The 17,787-nt window shown below is 46.7% G+C and overlaps 2 protein-coding genes and 1 non-coding gene across 36 annotated transcripts in view; 2 read left to right on the top strand and 1 right to left on the bottom strand.

Moving 5' to 3' along the window:
* LOC111860881 (galactosylgalactosylxylosylprotein 3-beta-glucuronosyltransferase 1-like) overlaps window positions 1–4,271 on the top strand; it is a 38,977-nt gene extending 34,706 nt beyond the window's left edge. For 30 of the 33 annotated variants that reach the window (XM_023845006.2, XM_023844993.2, XM_023845010.2 and 27 more), the window contains 5 exons: window positions 157–279; window positions 371–882; window positions 1,698–1,994; window positions 2,681–2,784; window positions 3,355–4,271. In XM_023845006.2, coding sequence (XP_023700774.1) covers window positions 157–279; window positions 371–882; window positions 1,698–1,994; window positions 2,681–2,767 — 1,019 coding nt within the window. In that variant the 3' untranslated portion in view covers window positions 2,768–2,784; window positions 3,355–4,271. The remainder of the gene's footprint in view (window positions 1–156; window positions 280–370; window positions 883–1,697; window positions 1,995–2,680; window positions 2,785–3,354) is intronic. The other 3 variants (XM_023845017.2, XM_023845016.2, XM_023845018.2) reach the window with 3 other exon arrangements.
* A 349-nt stretch (window positions 4,272–4,620) lies between these two features.
* LOC111860880 (beta-galactosidase-1-like protein 2) lies at window positions 4,621–16,598 on the bottom strand. Of its 2 annotated transcripts, none has more exons than XM_023844981.2 (19): window positions 16,317–16,598; window positions 15,350–15,535; window positions 15,048–15,116; window positions 14,188–14,283; window positions 13,555–13,663; window positions 13,280–13,372; window positions 12,890–12,971; window positions 12,410–12,474; window positions 12,205–12,289; window positions 11,820–11,957; window positions 10,888–10,968; window positions 10,525–10,631; window positions 10,234–10,380; window positions 9,874–9,945; window positions 8,123–8,201; window positions 7,663–7,750; window positions 6,100–6,211; window positions 5,196–5,312; window positions 4,621–4,864 (listed from the first exon to the last, which is right to left on the bottom strand). In XM_023844981.2, exons 1-19 carry the CDS (start codon window positions 16,406–16,408, stop codon window positions 4,781–4,783), a joined length of 1,902 nt encoding a protein of 633 aa, XP_023700749.2. In that variant the 5' UTR covers window positions 16,409–16,598; the 3' UTR covers window positions 4,621–4,780. The 2 variants fall into 2 exon arrangements, with proteins under 2 accessions (XP_023700749.2, XP_023700750.2); XM_023844982.2 differs by lacking the exon at window positions 16,317–16,598 and adding an exon at window positions 15,658–15,872.
* Window positions 8,290–8,402, top strand: trnal-caa (transfer RNA leucine (anticodon CAA)). The gene is made up of 2 exons: window positions 8,290–8,327; window positions 8,357–8,402. It is a non-coding gene; the product is annotated as a tRNA-Leu (tRNA).
* Window positions 16,599–17,787: the final 1,189 nt, after the last annotated feature.

Below are 17,787 nucleotides of genomic sequence, written 5' to 3'. Positions count from 1 at the left end.
GGAAATTGGTGCTTGATCTTGACAGAGCCAGCACTGTATGTTGTGTTGTGTGCTTGCACAGCTCCATCTGACAGTATGCAGATTTAGTTAACACAGAAGCCCACATGTAGCCCATCTTTTGAACCCTGCCCTGAAAAGCTGGCGCTTTCTAACCAGGGAACAGAAAGGGGCGCCCAGACTCACCGCACCTGCTTTCGCTCCTTGCAGCCTGTCAACAGCTAATCAAAGAACTCTTTGTCCTACCAGAAAGGCCTGTGGTCCGACAGCAGCGGCCAGCAGGTACCAGCACCGCATACTGTGCCGTGTGCCAGGCGTGCACGCCAGATCCGGGGCTTCCTAACCCCTGTCATTGTGCCTTTTCCCTCCCCAGATGACAAGAGCGAAGTCCAGCATGAGATGGCTCCAGCCCCAGTGACCTCCAAGGAGCGTTGCTCCCCGGAACGGGACATTGTGGAGGTGGTTCGCACTGAGTATGTGTACACACGGCCCCCACCCTGGTCTGACACCCTCCCTACCATCCACGTGGTCACGCCCACCTACGGCCGGCCTGTACAGAGGGCGGAGCTAACGCGGCTGGCAAACACACTCCTGCATGTGCCCAACCTGCACTGGATCCTAGTGGAAGACGCAGCCCGGCCCACAGCCCTGGTGGGCCGCCTGCTCCGCAACACGGGCCTCAACTATACACACCTCAGCGTGGAGACGCCACGGGGTTACAAGAGCCGCGCCGACGCCCGCGACCCTCGCATTCCGCGGGGCACCGTGCAGAGGAACTTGGCCCTGCGCTGGCTCCGCGAGACCCTGGGTTCCAACTCCACCCAACGAGGCGTCGTCTACTTCGCAGATGATGACAACACCTACAGCCTGGAGCTGTTTGAAGAGGTAAGACGTACCATTAGAGTAGAGCAGGGGGTGCGTGTTAGTATGCACTCCAAGGATGTAGTTCTAAGGCTGATCTTGGCTCAACGAGTCTTTAAAATATACAAGAAATTGGCATACACTAGCTGATGATGACAGCTTGCCGATGAACAGTGACAGTACAACACGCGCACTGAAGAAGAGTCTGATTGCAGAGCAGTGGCAAATTGCTTTCTTTAAAAACCTATAGCTGTCTTTGGTGAGGTTGGGGCTCAGGCCACTGCCTGGCCTTTTTAGACCACTCATTTGTTAGTACATGATAGCCTTGGAAAAAAAGAGGCTTCTAGATGACCTAGCAACTAGAGGAGGCGGGACCAAGACATCTGATTGGTTGGTTCCACTTCCTCTAGTTGTTTGGATCCAGCTCCTCTACAATCTGATTGTTTATCTCTCTGAACCAATACTATTTTGTTCTACCTTCAGAACATTTTTGTGTAAGTACAACTCCCACGAGCCTTCCTCGCAGAACATAGGTGTGGAGAGACCGCTGTCCACGGTGCTGATCCTGCCTCACAGTGATGGCCGCTGCATTTTGCGCAGACTAATAAACGTCTTCATTCCTGTATTTATTTGGCAGACCATCTCATCCAAAAAGCACAATACAATGACGTAGCAGGAACACAGTAAGGCAAATGTATGTTATTATAGTGTCTGTGTGCAGAAGAAACTCAAAAAGCTGAGCGCGTACAGCAAGCAGTGTCTCGGGGGTTTTCAGACGCCAAACGCAGTGGATTCGGCTCTCCTCCATGCCCTGCACTACCCACTCTCCCATTCAACAGATGCGGTCGACACGCACGGTGTCTGTGTGGCCCGTGGCTTTCGTGGGCGGCCTGCGCTTCGAGTCGCCACGCGTCAATGCCGCTGGCAAGGTGTACGGCTGGAAGACGGTTTTCGACCCGCACCGGCCCTTCGCCATCGACATGGCGGGCTTCGCCGTCAACCTGCGCCTCATCCTACTGAGGCCTCAGGCCTACTTCAAACTGCGTGGCGTCAAGGGCGGCTACCAGGAGAGCAGCCTGCTGCGTGAGCTGGTCACGCTCAGCGACCTGGAGCCCAAGGCCGCCAACTGCACTAAGGTGAGGTCATGCGCGGTTTGGGGCACAACAGGGAGCGTCACGGACAGTCTGTGCTGCCTTCCATACCTTTCGCATTCAGCACAAACGCTTGGGGTTAAAAGCAAGCATGAACAATGAGGTGGAAATCAATGCAACGGGGCTTTTTATCTATATAGCAGATCACAGTGGGACCCAAGTGCAGCTCAAGCCTTTTTTCTGTAATAAAAAGCTTCGCTTCCAGATCAATTGTCCAGAGATGGAAACAAACAGGGCTGTAGGACAGCTTGATTTGTTCCTCTCCTGCTACTATAGCGCCGTTCCCAGGAGAAAGCATGAAGCTCTCCTACCCATCCTACAGGGGTGGAAAGTGCCTTACTCTCATTTTCCCGTTCTGTGAGAAACACGGGAGAAACAGCATTGTTTGCTGAGTGCGGGAAACCTCACAAGCTGTCTTTACCAAGACAAGTCCTGGTGTTAGAAAGTAATTAGAATCAAGGTTTTAATCGGTGGCTTCACACAGCTGGGTTCTTAACAGATGCCCTTTCAGGCCTGTCTTTTTTGTTGTGGTTTGACATTACGTTGATTTCTTAGTATGAGGTATGTCCTGTAATTCCTAATCAGGTGGGCCAGTCAAACACATTCACCCAGCGGGTGTCCCGCCTCCCTGGTGCTGCCCGTGACATTCACGCTTTCTCCAATGTCCCCAGGTTCTCGTGTGGCACACCAGGACGGAAAAGCCTGTCCTGGTTAACGAGGGCAAGAAGGGCTTCACAGACCCCAACGTGGAAATATAAGGCCACTTCCAATACTGGTAAAAACTGCATTTAACTTCTCATCTGATGCATTGGCCTGTGTCATTTGTACAGGTAGATGAGTATCTTACTTGGAGGTAGTAGAGCAGGTCACACCCTTAACTCTGACCCGGAGTGCATGGTCCTGTGGATAAGCATATAGATCTGCACAGGCCAGAGCTGCCAGCCCTCTTTGATGGTCTATTACAGTGTTTCCCAGTCCCAGTCCTCGGGGACCCACAGACCAGATAGGGAAACACTGGTTTATGAAATTGGTGGAAGTTTTTCAAATGTTTGTCTTCATAATGGTAAACCGAAAAAGGCATTACCAAATCAACACAGCTGGAAGAGTGCATGACATTTTCTTTGTGAGGTTCATGTTTGGCTGCATTAACTACTATATTTTTAAAGCAACCATTTATCGCTTGCAGTTGTAAGCACTACATTTTCATTTTGGTATTTATCATACGATTAACATTTTACTTTGTTGGCTAACATGGAAAAATTCTGTATTGTTGGTAAGCTGCAGTATAAGTCTTTCAGTCATGTAGCATTGGTAAATAACCCAGACGTTGGCCTCCCCTCCTCAGTGTTCAGGCACTCGCGTTGGGCTCTGTTACCTTGAAGAACCTGAGAGGAGTGACCTGGATCAGACTGCCACGCTTTCCGTGCTCCGTGGCGGGGGCTCCTGGGACAGGCCCCTGCGACCCCCACTAAACACAGCAGTAATCAGGCGGCATGTGGACGGGCCAGCGATGATCCCGCTGAAGCACACATCGGTAGAGAGAGCAGCAATATTTATTCAGTTCAGTGTCAAGCTAGCAGAAAACCACACAGCAGGACCTTGATGCAATGACCAGCGCGAGTGACCACAGCTGAGAGGATGGCATGGAGCTGAAAGCCAATCAGAGGCCAGATCCGACGGGTCGTTGTAGATTTGCCTCCTTACTAGAACATGGAGGCGTGTCAGAAGTCATTGCCATTGGATAAGACGACCACTTAATGACCTCATTCAACCTGCAACTAGTTGGCATTCTGAATTTTTTCATCCTGCAAATATACAAAAGAACTTTTTTTTTTTTTTTTTTTAATTTGACGTGTGTGTTTTTTTAAAGGCTGGTTAAACAGCATTGTGTCATGTTTGCGTTTGGCACGAGTTAGCGTGTCACATGGTTCGTGTGTTCATGAAAGCTGTCAGAAGTGAGTGCAGATAACTCCTCTTCCAGAAGCTCACCTCACCAAGATTTAAGCAATTTAAAATGCTCTTGTTAAAGAAAAAAAAAGCTTTGTAGTTCTACAAAACAAGCATTCAAAAAGCACTTTATAAGGTTTATTTTGTTCGCAGTGTTTTTTCCTGTTATGAAATCCTGTAAGTTATTGGTTCTAACCTAATAATCTCGCAGCGTAGTTACTGCAGCAGAAATTGGTTAGTTTTGTGCCTGGATAAGTTAATGCACATTTTGCCCCAGTGAATAAACGTCTGCAGACTTGTGTGTTAATATCTGTACCGTGCCACACTCAAAGCTGTCTTTTGTTCATCACACCTGAGAGGTATGTTTGTTATTTTTTTTCCCTTTTACAACCAGTATAAATGTGTATGAAAAAGCTCACCAGTCACTCGATCCATCGATCTGAATTCCAGCTGTTTATCCAGTACAGACTGTTGTAAAATCCTGGTTCTGTTTAAATACTGTAGCAATTCCATATAACCCACTAATAGAGTAAAGTAAGGTGATGCCTGATTCCCCACAAATCCTCGACCTTTAATGCCTCATTATATCAGGTGTCTAACAGCAATGCAATACACTGCTTAGTTAGCAATTTCGATAAGTAAATATCCAAAAAGAAAAAATATCATAATTCCATCAGTATTTTATTATAGCTCATGCTGTTTTCATTTTAAATCAGTATTTTAAAAAAACAGTTCTAAAATTTTCAGAATGAAATCAACTAAAAGCTGCCATAAGCAAAGGAAAATGCCCCCCAGAACAATGTCACTGACGCATCTCCGATTCCCTAAATGTCAGCAGCCATGCCCAGATCTGCAGAACTCTCAAAGTGGACTTTAAGGTCAGCCTCCTCTTCTTCAAACACGATAACCTGCAGTCAGCACAAAGACAAGGGGAGGTTTATCCCTCAGTAAGGGAAAGGTCGCTCACCAAAGCCACTGGGTGAAAACAACACTGATTGGCTGGGATTTGATGTCGGCAGTCAGATTTTACGAGGCATGCAAAGCTTTCAAATTCATTTCTTACTCTGTTATGAGAATGTTTACCTCATGTATTGATATGGTTAAACTTTGCTTATCACTTTGTGTCCTGGTAACAGGTGAAAATGCGTATAGTAAAACCTACAGCACCTGGTCACATGTTCACTTGCATTACACTGAAGAGTACACTGGGTTTTACAGCCATACTCCCTTTTTCTTTACCTCGTTTGCTCCGCTGTTGAGCCAAGGCCCCGGAAGGTAGAGACTTTGCTGGGGTCCTACAGACCAGTGGCGTCCGAGGTTCTGCCCGTTCACAAACACCACGCCTTTGCCCCAGCCCTGTGGGCACCAACATTGTATGTTTGTCTGCTCTACACAGCATCCAAATCTTGCAGATTCATGATACAGCTTAAGCGACATGGGGTTAATATTAAGGCATTTACATGCTCACAGGGGCTGCCTTAAGATATTGCTTCCCTGTCAGGGCTAACTGGCTGTTTCAGGCTAATTGGTGTTTATAGCTATCCCCAGTCTATGGCTGTGTATGCCCTATGATGGACTGACATCCTGCCCAGGGTGTTCCTTAGCCTGACCAAGAGAAGCAATATACTGAATTTCTATAAATACGCACATTATTGATGATATTTTAAATCAGTTTTTGCACAGAGATCCTTGGTGTGAAATAATAAATGGCACTTCATTGATCCCTGCAGGGATATTCTCTTGACACTGCCTCCAGCTTGCTCTTTATAGGTGAGAGCAAATTGGCTGTGAAGGGCAACCACCTGTTGCAGTACCCAGGGAGCTAAGGGTCTTGGTCGAAGACCGGCAGATGGGATAAAGCCAGTCTAGAACCAGTGACTTTATGATCACAGACACAGAGGCTTAACCCACTCAACCACACACTGTCCCATATAGATTATGGCACAATATCAACACCATTTAAACAATATTTTAAATAATTTTTGAAAATTTATTTCTGTGTTAATGAAACCTCAGTTTGAGCCCCCTAGCTGAGCAGTAAACCATGCTGTGCTGTAATCAGTGGGTGTGGCTATGATGTCGCTTTTCTTTCACTCCAAAGGAGGACTATCATTAGAACAAAACAGATATGAGAGGCACTCACTGGCAGCTTGACAAAGGTGTCGCTTGGGTAACCGTCGACGAATAACCTCCCTTGGAAAAATCCCGGGAAGGTGGGTGTGTAGGGGGGCACCTTCCAGGGTGCCCATCGTAAGCTGCAATACAGACAGTCAGGGTTCACCATGGGTCAGTATCCTGACAGCAATCAGTGCCCTTATAACTGGCTAATGGAGATTAATTACAGATAACTAACACACGAATGGCTAGAGATCACAGTCAGGTCAGAAAGTCTGGATTTGGGTTAGTGTTGATTACACAAGCCATTATCAATCCATGGGTCGTGACCCAAATTTGGGTTGTGGCAAGTTCTTAAAGGGTCGCGAGGCAGAGTTGGAAAAGTAAGCATTTTAAAACCAGCAAGCTCCTATGCTGATCCAAGATCAGATTTCCTAGCCCCAATCCTAAACCTATATAAACAGGTCTTGGGTCTGCAAATGCTTAACGCAAAACTGGTGAACACTTAACCAATCCAAGAAGCCAAACCGCAGATGCTTAATATAAAATTCACTGGCACATCCAATCAGATTTGTGCAATAGGCATTGATTGGCCTAAACTGCGAGTTCACTGCGCACCTGATCATAGCGTTAGTTTAAACTTATACTTCATATAGGGTCGCGACTGAGCTGGTATGGTAAAGATTTGGTCGTGGTGCAAAAAGGTTGAGAACCACTGGATTACAGCAACAGATAAAGCCACTCAGTATCACCACACAGCATTTCCAAGGCTCCTGCACACGTTTATTAAAAAAATTAAACGAAATGCACATCCCTACATGTCACGCTGCTCATGAGTGACGTCAGTTTCCGAAAACCATCGGCACTTGGGCACTTTCTTTTTGTTTTCATGTGAACAGTGACTCGCTTTGTTTGCTTGAAGTTTAACAAACTTTAGCTTAGCGTTTTGTGACTTTTGTTGAAAAACACTTGTATACACATATATTGAATCAATTGTATGTACTGTACATTGTAAAATGACAGTTAACTGTAACTGTAAAGTGTCCAGGCTTCCCCAGCCGTAGATTTTCATTTTAGGGGGTGATTAGGGAAAATCTATGAATATGCCTAAGGGAAGCGCTACCTGATTGGTCAGTGAAAACTCATTAATATTCTGATCAATGAACACGTCCTCTTTTTCGTCTCGCTTTAATATGGTAACCCTATCTCTGTCCTTCTGTTGTCTAATATCAGCAGTGATGTAATGGTGCACTTGAATTCGTGTGCAAAGAAAAACTTTCTGAGATCTGTCAAAAAAGAATACTGCACCTTGCAGTACTCTCAGAACTGTGCTTTTTATATACCTCTTTTAAACATTAGACTCGTTTTTCCCTAACAGCAAAAATGCTGAAATAGAGATCATTAAATGGAATGAAACAGAATCCTCCCATTCAGCAACACTAATTACTGCGGTGAAAACGTTGCCCTTCACAGGTGAGGTCAGAATTAAGTTCAGTTTTTTAGCTGATTAAATTCAAACGCTGACACGGCGTTTCCTGGTACGTGGAAAATATGGCAGAGGCAACATTTCCGCACATCGGCAGTCCCACACCTGTCTATGAAGGTTGACTTCATGTCCAGGATATAGATGGTGAAATCCTTCAGAGGAACATCATTCAGTAGAACATCCCCCACCAGGCCTGCAATAAAACCACAGAATAATCTAATGGATGAAGGAAGGGGAAAAAAAAAATTGTGTTCACATTAAAGAAAAAACAGTTCAGTTCATTATGCATGTACAGAAAAAAATGTCACTTGACTAAGATATAATTATTGGAAATAGGAAAGTCAAAGTAGCATCTCTGATAGTCATTGCTTCCCAATGTCACCGGTGGCTAGTGGATATTTTTTATCCAGAACAAACTCGTGATGTTCAGCTGACACTGTGCTCAAAATAAGACCCCTTTAACTTGGGTCATCCTTAACCACACCATCCTGTCACCAATCCCAACACCATCTGGAACTCCACAGACTTCTCTGCTGCATGCTGGAGGGTTGGTTTCAAACTCCACCTTTGTGCTGTCTGTCCAGCTGCTCCCCCCGGCTCACCCGGCCACCGTTCTCCACCAGAAGGCTCAGCGTTCGCACACCCTGCAATCCAAAATGAAGAAACATCCAGTCTGAGACCCATTTTCACTACCAACCGTTTTCAGGAGACTAATGTCAAACAACCCATAGTGTCAAGATGGCCGAGTGGGCAAAGGCGCCAGACTCAAGAATAATCACCTTCACTTGCATAGTGAGTGTTCTGGTCTCTGAATGGAGGCATGGGTTCGAATCCCACTTTTGACACAAGTGCTTTTGAATAATTACTTTCCTGTTGAGCCCTTGAATAAGACTCTTAACGCCCAAAAAATTCTATAGGGGCTCAGGATAATTGGGCGAACCTGCATAGACCCCAAAATTTGCTCTCAGATGTATTTACACCAGGGGTCTCCAACTCCGGTCCTGGAGAACTACTATCCAGTAGGTTTTCTATCCTACTTGGCTTCTGATGAGCTACACCTGGCCCTGGTATTTACCTGAGAACAGGTGTGGCTCATCAGAAGCCAGGTAGGATTGAAAACCAACTGGATAGTAGCTCTGCAGGACCGGAGTTGGAGACCCCTGATTTACACTCTATGGACAAAAGTACAAGCCACTTAATCACTGAATTTGCGTGTGTCACCCAGACCCATTGTCAGAAGTGTATAAAACGAAGCACCTAGCCATTTAGTCTGGTCTACAAACATTTGTGAAAGAAATGGGTCGTTCTGGAGAGCTCAGTGAATTCAGATGTGATGCTGTCATAGGATGCCACCTTTGTAATAAGTCAGTTTTTGAAATATATTCCCTGCTAGACATTCCATGGTCAAATGTAAGTGGTATTATTACAAAGTGGAACCTCAACCACAAAGTGGCAGACCACTTATAGAGGGGGTGTCAAACTTCAGTCCTGGGGGGCCGGAGCCCTGCACATTTTTGGGTTTCCCCTCATTTAACACACCTGATTCAACTCCTTGCACCTCCTTGTGCTAATTACCACACATCCCTTGAACTGATTCATTTGTTTTTTAGGGGTTGGGCTGGGCCACTTAGTGCCAGTGAGGGGAACTCCTAATGCTTCAGCATGCCAAGACTGTATGCTAACTTTGTGGGAGCAGTTTGGGGAAGAGGTCCTTTCTGTTCCAGCATGACTGTGCCCCAGTGCACAAAAGCAAGGTCCATAAAGACATGGTTGGGTGAGTTTTGTGGGGAAGAACTTGACTGGCCCTCACAGAGTCCTGACCTCATCCCCTTCAAACACCTTCGGGATGAACTAGAATGGAGATCGCGAGTCAGGCCTTCACATCCAACATCAGAGCCTGACCTCACAAATGCTCTTCTGGGTGAATGGGCAAACATTCCCACAGCCACACTCCAGAATCTTGTGGAAAGCCTTCCCAGAAGAGTGGCACCTGTTAACCCTGTTAACTTGGGATGTCGTACAAGTTCCTGTAGGTGTAACGGCCAGGTGTCCCAGTACTTTTGTCGATATAGTGTATGTGCGTCTGGCTCAAAGAAGAACATGATGGGATTAAGAATTCCGATGTACCTGTATTTACACTTGTACAAATAGCAAATAACGCTTAATTTCTAACAGGGTCACCGAACATTGTGCACTCCCCCTTTACTCACAAACCGTCCGACCCGAGGCACCGCTTTGAGCATTAAGTGCTGTCAGCCTCCCCATCGGGTTTATAATCAAACAGAATCGGGTCCCCAAAGACCCGCGGCACCCTACCCTCCCATCAGGCACAGCCAGCTCCAGGATTTTATATGTCAGCACGCCGAGGAACTGTTTGTCCAGAAACACCTGCAACAGAAATGAGCTTTGGAACAGTTTGCATGCAATTACATAAACAAACTGAGCACACACTGATGCCGTAGCAATGAGAAGCCGAGCGCAGTGGGTGATACCTCACTAGGTGAAATTAGCCCCCAAATTTTCCCTGAGAGCTGGAGGATCTGCTTGCAGGGCTGGATGTAGATTAACGTCATACCCAGGAAGAAGCAGCTGGAGGTTAAGAGCCTTGCTAAGGGCCAACGGAGTAGGATCACTGCTGGCATTCACTAGACTCAAACCGGCACGAGTCAGACTTACCAGAGCTCGATCACGCACGTTGCCCTGGGAGTTCAGGATACCACCATCGCTGATGGTGGTCTCGTACAGCGTGTACCCATATGACTGGCCATTGCCGTTGTATGCCGGAAGGTTCTCCATGGAGATGGGACTCTCAGATCTAAACGGCTTCAGGAAAACAACAGTAAGTATTCAGTTTTGGCCAGACTTTCTAGGATTTTGACAATGATGACTCTTCCGGCAACTTCTATGTCCTCGATCAGTCTTGCCGGAACGTGGAGCAGCCGGAGACCCAGAGCCGGCCGTCCTCACCCCCTCAGTCAACGGCAGCGCCTCCCAGAGGGACAGGTGGAAGTACACGATGGCAGCCTCATAAGCTTCCGCTCCGCGAAGGACCGGCATGTCTGGGAGCGGTATGCCTGCAGGACACACACCAGCGGGATAGGGATGGAGCGAGAAGCACAAACAGAGGCTTCAAATAATGCCTCGTTTGCATGGATGCAGCCAAACACAATATGCAAGTAATTAGAAGAAGCAGCAACATTTAACCAAACCATCAGAGAACATCAGCCTGTCTCAACTTCCTCACCAGCGCATACGTCATTAGGTCGCCCCTTGACCTTTCACCTCCAAATGCTAACAAACCAGAGACTGGACAGAGATGAAAATGCATACTTCGGTAGCGACCGAGAAGGTCCCTCAAGAGGTGGTACTTGGCCGTGTAATCTCCAGCTTCAGAGAGAGGAGCGTCGTAATCTGGAACGCAACAGATGCTGCGTCATTCTCCATCGAGACCAGTGTCTAAACGTTCATCTAAACCAGCGTTTCCCAACCCGGTCCTAGGGAGGGACCAGATGGTCCATATTTTTGCTTCCCCCCCATCTCCCTAGGGAGCAAAAACATGGACTTATCTGGGGGGGTCCCTGAGTCCCGGGAGAGACACTAACCTAAACAAGCAATGGTACCGTCAAGGGGGGGCCGATGGGAAATATCATATGCATTTGCTGCATAATATGCTTCTATCTGATATTTTACATTAGGTACTATTCTATTATATAATAAATGCAAACTTTTCACAATAGTTCATGTGAAAGAAAACATCAAATTAGTAACATTAAGCAGATCATTAAATATATCAGTATGTGACTCATAGTTTTCAACTAGTCTATATACTACAACAGCACCTGAAAACGGGGGCCCCTTCCCGTCCATGCCAAGGAGACTGAAGAAGGCGAGGAAGATACTGGGGTGAAACCAAGACCTGACCCAGTCAAACCAATTGCTGTCATGAACCCACAGAGAAGCGCAAAAATGCTGCCCTCCCCTCACCATCCGGGAGCGAGTTTGAGAACGTTTCAGGAACCACTGAGGGTTACTCTGGTCCTTAAAGATGCCGAAGTGGAAATATCAGCTTTGTAAGCAACAACAGGCTGGCTAGACATAACGTAACTTACCAGCGACAGACCAGTCTATCGGCAATAATAAACAGACAGATGGCGCCCTCTACTGGTCACAGTGTTAATCGGCTCCGCTCGTAGCAGTCAGAAATCTACTAAGTTACACAGGAAATCCAGTGCCGTACGGGCCGGTACGGTAAGAGCACCGACCATAGCTGGTGACTTGCGGCTTGGGCTCCAGGTGCCATGACGCCCCGCTCATGAATCCGAAGTTGGTGCCACCGTGAAACATGTAAATGTTGATGGACGCACCCCTTTTTAAAATCTTTCTCACCGTGGCGATCATGTCTGTGAAAAAAAGGGCGGAGTCGCCGATCAGTGCTTGTTGGCATGGCGACACCAATGGCCACTTCACACACACAATAGATCACGGCTCTAGTAACCTAGCTGTGTTCGGACCACAACTGCAGTTGCCTCGTTCTGCACTTGGCATCAGATGAGATGTTAACCAACAACTGGTGAATAATGACTGAGGTGTGTCAGTAGAGCTCTGGGCTGTTCTCATAGAGGACCATCCGTCGCACATCTCACCTACCTTCTGGTCCTAAGACATGGTGCAGATCACCCCAGACATCAACCCGGCCGACCCGGTACTCCATCACCATCTTAGGGCTCCCAGACTGCAACATCAACGGTCGTATTAAGTTCATGAAGGACACTAAGGCACGAGGTAACTGGTGTTCCGCTTTAGCGTGAACCAAGGTTGACCGGGCACTGTGCCATTGAATGCTAAGACTCACCCGATCGGTGTCGAGGTACTCTGTGACCTCATGGCTCAGTTTCTGAAGGTTGATGGCTTGGAGTGCTTTCAGAGAGAGAAACACAATATTCCACATGAAGGAAAAAAAAAAGTCAGAAACATTCCTGAACAGAGAGAGACAGAGAGAAAGAGGCACTGCAGCTTTCAGCAAAATTCACTCCCTAATGCCGAATCGCCTTTTGAAGTAATTTCTCAAGACAGTTCACATTTCTGCTCCCTCCCAGCTCCCATCCAATCAAAAACACCGAATACCAGCTGCAGGTGGGTTGGAAGCAGTGAAGGAGTAAAAATGTGTCCCTGAGGACTGGGTCGAGAAACACTGATTTAAGATTCTGTGCTTTTGATTCAAGCTGGTTTCGCTTTTATCTGTTCCTCTACCAGTGCCGTTTTAAACAGACACGCGAACAGGTCCACAGGGGATCCCAGTAAATCAGCGAATGAAGATGGCGGCATCAGGCACCTCCGCTCACGCCTCCCTGCTTCATCCCCTCGTGGGTGTCAGATGTCAGCAGCAACTCCTCGATCCCCCGAGAGAGCAGAGCCTGCAACAGAAGTGACGGCAGTGGCAATTAAGGTGGTGTGGTGGGGGGTACAAGAGTAGCCATAATTCATACAGAGTGGGCAACCTCATCATTAGCTAATGATATGTTTCTGATCGGTGAGTGACAGGGGAGAGGCATTCTGGTGACCAATCAGCTTTCACCTGGGGCCGGGGGCCCACCCCTCTATAGGCCCCCCGAATAACAGGACTTAGATGTGTGGAGTGTGCTATGGAGAAAGTGAGCAAGCGAGAGGAAGATAGGCAGGAGCGTAGAGTGCATTTGGGAGCAGCTTCTCCTCATCCTCCTACCTCCTTGATGAAGGGCATGTAGGTGCTGTCCTTGGCATAAGAGCCGTACTCATTCTCCACCTGCACTGCGATGATGGGGCCACCTCTCTTAAACTGAAAACACAAACGAGTGGAAGGGGATACATGTCAAATGAACAACTCAACACAGAGCAAAATGCCTCTGAAAGGTTGGCTGGATCAACACTTGGACCCTGAAATTGCCCGATTCCAGTTAAAAGAGGGCAACACGTCAGAGGTAAGACAACAAAGCGGCCGTATCTGCTTTTGTTAATTACCTGTAGGGGGAGCACTTTTGGAATGAGCTTGTCGAAGAAGGAATTGACTGCTTCTGTAAAGCCCGGGTAGGTGGTCCTCAACAGCATGGACTGGTCACGCAAAAGCCAGCTGAGGGAGCACCAAGGGAAAACACGGTCACTTCAGGAATAGACCGGGTCACAAGCAGACATGGACATTTCAGATCCAGAAAGTAAAAATCCAAACCAAGATTTTGTTTCAACCAACCAGTTGAGTACTCTTGTGACTGTGACTTTTTATACTAAACTGGTTGGTTGAAACAAAATCTTGGTGTGGATTTTCAGTTCCTGGACCTGAACTATCCACCATTGGCCATTATGCCGTTTGGTATTTTCTTCTCTGCGAATATCCCTCTAGTGGACGCCAAAGAGAGGAACAGCGAGGGCACTGAACATCAGTTTAACCTCTTTACACATGTAAGGCAACAGGAAAGAGGCAAGGGGGGCTAAGAAAACAGATGGGGGGGGGGGGGAGGAAAAAAAAAGGAGGGAGAGGATGAGGACTTCATAGGCCATCCTCCAGAAACCTCACTTCCTCAAGAATACTTTCATAATAAAAGAAATCAGAACCGATAACCAAACCCTGTGTAGTTACATCACCAGGTCCACACAGACCTTGGCAAACCACCGAGGTCACACTGGGCTGATATGTACGGTCCGGGCCGCAGGATCACCCAGAGGCCCACTTCGGCAGCCATGCTGACGTAAGTCCTGAAAGCAGGAGAACGCCAACGTTACATCATCCCCCACAAAGGCTCTCCGTCTGAGGGCCTCTCTAAGAGCTCCTCCACCGGGCCTCAACGCTCCATGAGCTCAAACACAGAATATCAATCATACGCTCGTTTCCATCAAAGGCCTGTAACAAAAACAGGTCACAAAGCATCTCAGGAACGTCGAGGAATCTCAGAGAACAGAAGGAGAGAAGAATAGTGGCAGACAGCCCCCAGATGATGCTCCACACCCAGGCGGAGCTCCAGGAGGCCATGCAAATCCGATCCACGACTCAAACGGATGAACGATATTTGTGTTTCCACGCCCTGATTAGCAGAACAAAGTTAGCGACACTACCGTTCTCACTGGGGAGGGCGCCGATTTGCAGGCTGGAGGAGGGTTGCTGTGGAGATGAGAGGGCTGCTCTGTTGCGAGGGCGTGTTCCTCGCTCCCCTGATAGGACACTGAGCTTATTTACCAAGCCTGCAACCAGACAGGCTGAGGAGACACGTCCCTGGGATTTCAGAGCAAACATCATCTCCGAGGAGGAAGCTAACCTGGGGACTGTCACCGCCAGGAAGATTAAGAAAACAAGCTTAGGGCTTAAGGCTTAGCTATGCTCGGCTATGCTAGTTTAACAGAGACTCTGAACCTCAGCATCTCCTCTTCTTAAGGATGCGTTTACCCCCGAGTACTGAGGTTCTGTCGTTGTGGTAGGACCCCACCCTCGGCGTGTGAGAGCAGGAGGCGGTGCCGGTTCTTACTCTAAGTCCAGCTCCCTCTGAAAGTCGAAGACTCCTCTTTTTGGTTCGTGTAGGTTCCAGGGCACGTACCTGAAAGGTGAACAGGTCAGACATGACATATTACAGTCAACCACCCTGATGGCACATCTTTGCAGATCTTCCAATCCCCCAGAAAGCCACCGGTGTACCTTCAAATATCGGTCCAAAGCAGACATGCTACTGCTTAAGAACCAGAACTGACCAAAAGGTTGCACATACAACACAAGTCCTGTAGGGGGCGCTATTGATGATTAAACAAATTTGTAACAAACAGTGTGTCTTACGTGGTGAGAGTGTTCAGTCCACAGGCCTTCAGCTTTAGCATGCGGTCCATCCAGTAGGCCCTGGGCACACGGAAGTAGTGCAGGGAGCCACCCAGGATGCAGAAAGCTTTGCCCTCCAGGGTCAGCTGGGTGCCATTGGCCTTGAGCCCCACTCGCCTCGTCATCGTCTTTGCTCCAAGCTGGACCCTGGCAGACACTATGGTGAGCGGCCACCTCATAGACAAAACACTCGTTTTGAACAAATGGGTTTATGAGTCTCAATGAACAGCCCTGGCGCTCATATAATTAATTAGGCTGCAAATACTTACATTTCAACCATCGTCGTTAAATTCATTTTACTCTAAGCACAGGGGCGTTTCTAGCTAATCAGGGGCTAAGTAAAGTTTACACGGGGCTTGGCTCTTTTCTTTTTGAAGGAAGATTGGCATCGGGGCTAAAATACTCCGGGCCCGGCATAAAATACCCGAGACTATAGCCACGAGTGATTGGAGCTAACGACACCTGCCTTATATGGCATAAAGAAAATTATTCTTTTTATAAGTGCCACATCACATGATGCAACAAAAAAAAATCAACCTTTTACTAGTGCAAGGGTCTACTTCTGCAACAGGTAAACATCATAACCGCAAAACTAACTGCTGAATTTGACGGACTGAAGGCGGTTTTATAAGACTATAAGATTTCAGCTGTTTCAGAAGCAGATCATTGTCCAGCTTATCCCAGGTAGATCAAAAGCAAAGCTATTCGCTGTTATTTGCTTTTAAAATAGATTCTGAATAAATGCTGAAATGCTCCCATAAAGTACTGTTAATTGTTGATGCCGTTAAGTAAGTGATGAATCAATAACGTAAAAACATAGAAATATACACACAAATAAAATCAGATGTACAACGAAAACACGTTACACCTGTTGGCATAGCTGTTAAAGGCAAAAAAATATTACAGTCAGGAAACGCGTTTGACTCACCCACAGAAGTGGTAGATAATGACTCCAGCGATACTGAAGCACAGAAGCACATGGTAGCGCCTGTGAAGATTTCTGACCCTAAAAACCAGCATGGATCACCCGCGTTTTAGGCGTCTGAAGAGTCGTACAGTACCGTGCACACCGCGCACTCCCAGAACGGGGGCAGACTTCCAGCTGCTCACGCGCGCCTCTCCCCCAGGACGAAACCCAAAGACAATGCCTATAATTGGCCTACATAATAATAACAGCAACAATAACACCTTTATCATTATTGTTATTAAATAATAACAACAACAACAACAATACCTTTATCATTATTATTGTTGCCGTTTTGTGATTATTGTTATTTTTATTGTTCTTTAAAGAGGCCATGCAGCTGCTCTAACGTTTGATTTATACCATGGAGTTCGTCGGACAGGTTTAATTACAGAGTCATCGGAAAAGAAAGCGAGGTGCTGTATTCATTCATCACGGAAGACGGCAGACAAAGAGCGCTTATAATCACACTCAGGCAGAGAAAGACGAAAGAGGAGAAGCAGCTTACGATAAACATTAAGCTAATGAAGCCAGGCAAACAGTTCTATTAATTACAAGCAGGGATGGTGAACGAGCGAATCCTGGTTTCATTTACATTCAGATAATATCCAGCTATTTCCTCAAAGAAAAGTATGAAAAGTAATTGCACCAAATCCCTAAATTCCGTAGACTAATGCCGATTAACAATTATTTAGATAATTTCCATTTATATGGGATTTAATTTACTATCTGACGATCTGAAAATTTCCCCCTGGATTTGACACGGTGAATGGATCTGTAAGTGAAAACAAGTTTTATCTACTTCATTGCTTTTTCTTAAAACTTCATTTCGGGTAGTAATTGGCATTAACACGGGATTTCGGTATTCTCTGTGTCAGCGTTTTACTTAACAGATGAAAAGCGTGTCACCTTGGGGACCGGTCTTTTTAATGAGTCCTCCCCTAGACTTGCTGAAATGAGGTAAACAAATAAAGTCTTAAGGTTTTCTTATTTTTCTGCCGTAACACTCCCCCGACATTTCCTGCGTCTGAATAGCTGTATGTGGACTGTGCGGTCGTTAGCTGATCATCGGATATCTGAACCTGCACCAACTGTATCCCACAACAGCCTCACCTCATGTGTGCTCCTTCAACGATAGTCAAATATGGTATATTGATTATTAAATGGATATATAAAAGTTATATCGAGTCACACGCTAATCTGAGCTGTTGTTCCAGCTATTCTGTTCTGTGCATGATCTGTGTTAAGGACACAACTGTATGTGTAGAAATGATATTTTAGTTGAATTTCGGATTTTCACCAGCAGGTGGTGCTGGCTGACTGAGTGTCGCGGAGTTTGATTTTGAAAAGCTCTGCCTTCGTTATTTTCTCCTTCTACTGAAGCTCCATTTAGTTTACTTCAACTTTGACATATGTAACGGGCCATTAGTAGATG

The sequence above is a fragment of the Paramormyrops kingsleyae genome, chromosome 24 (genome assembly GCF_048594095.1).
Source record: "Paramormyrops kingsleyae isolate MSU_618 chromosome 24, PKINGS_0.4, whole genome shotgun sequence".
NCBI lineage: Eukaryota > Metazoa > Chordata > Actinopteri > Osteoglossiformes > Mormyridae > Paramormyrops > Paramormyrops kingsleyae.
Note: the sequence above shows the minus strand (reverse complement) of the source record. Positions and strands in the feature narration are given on the sequence as shown.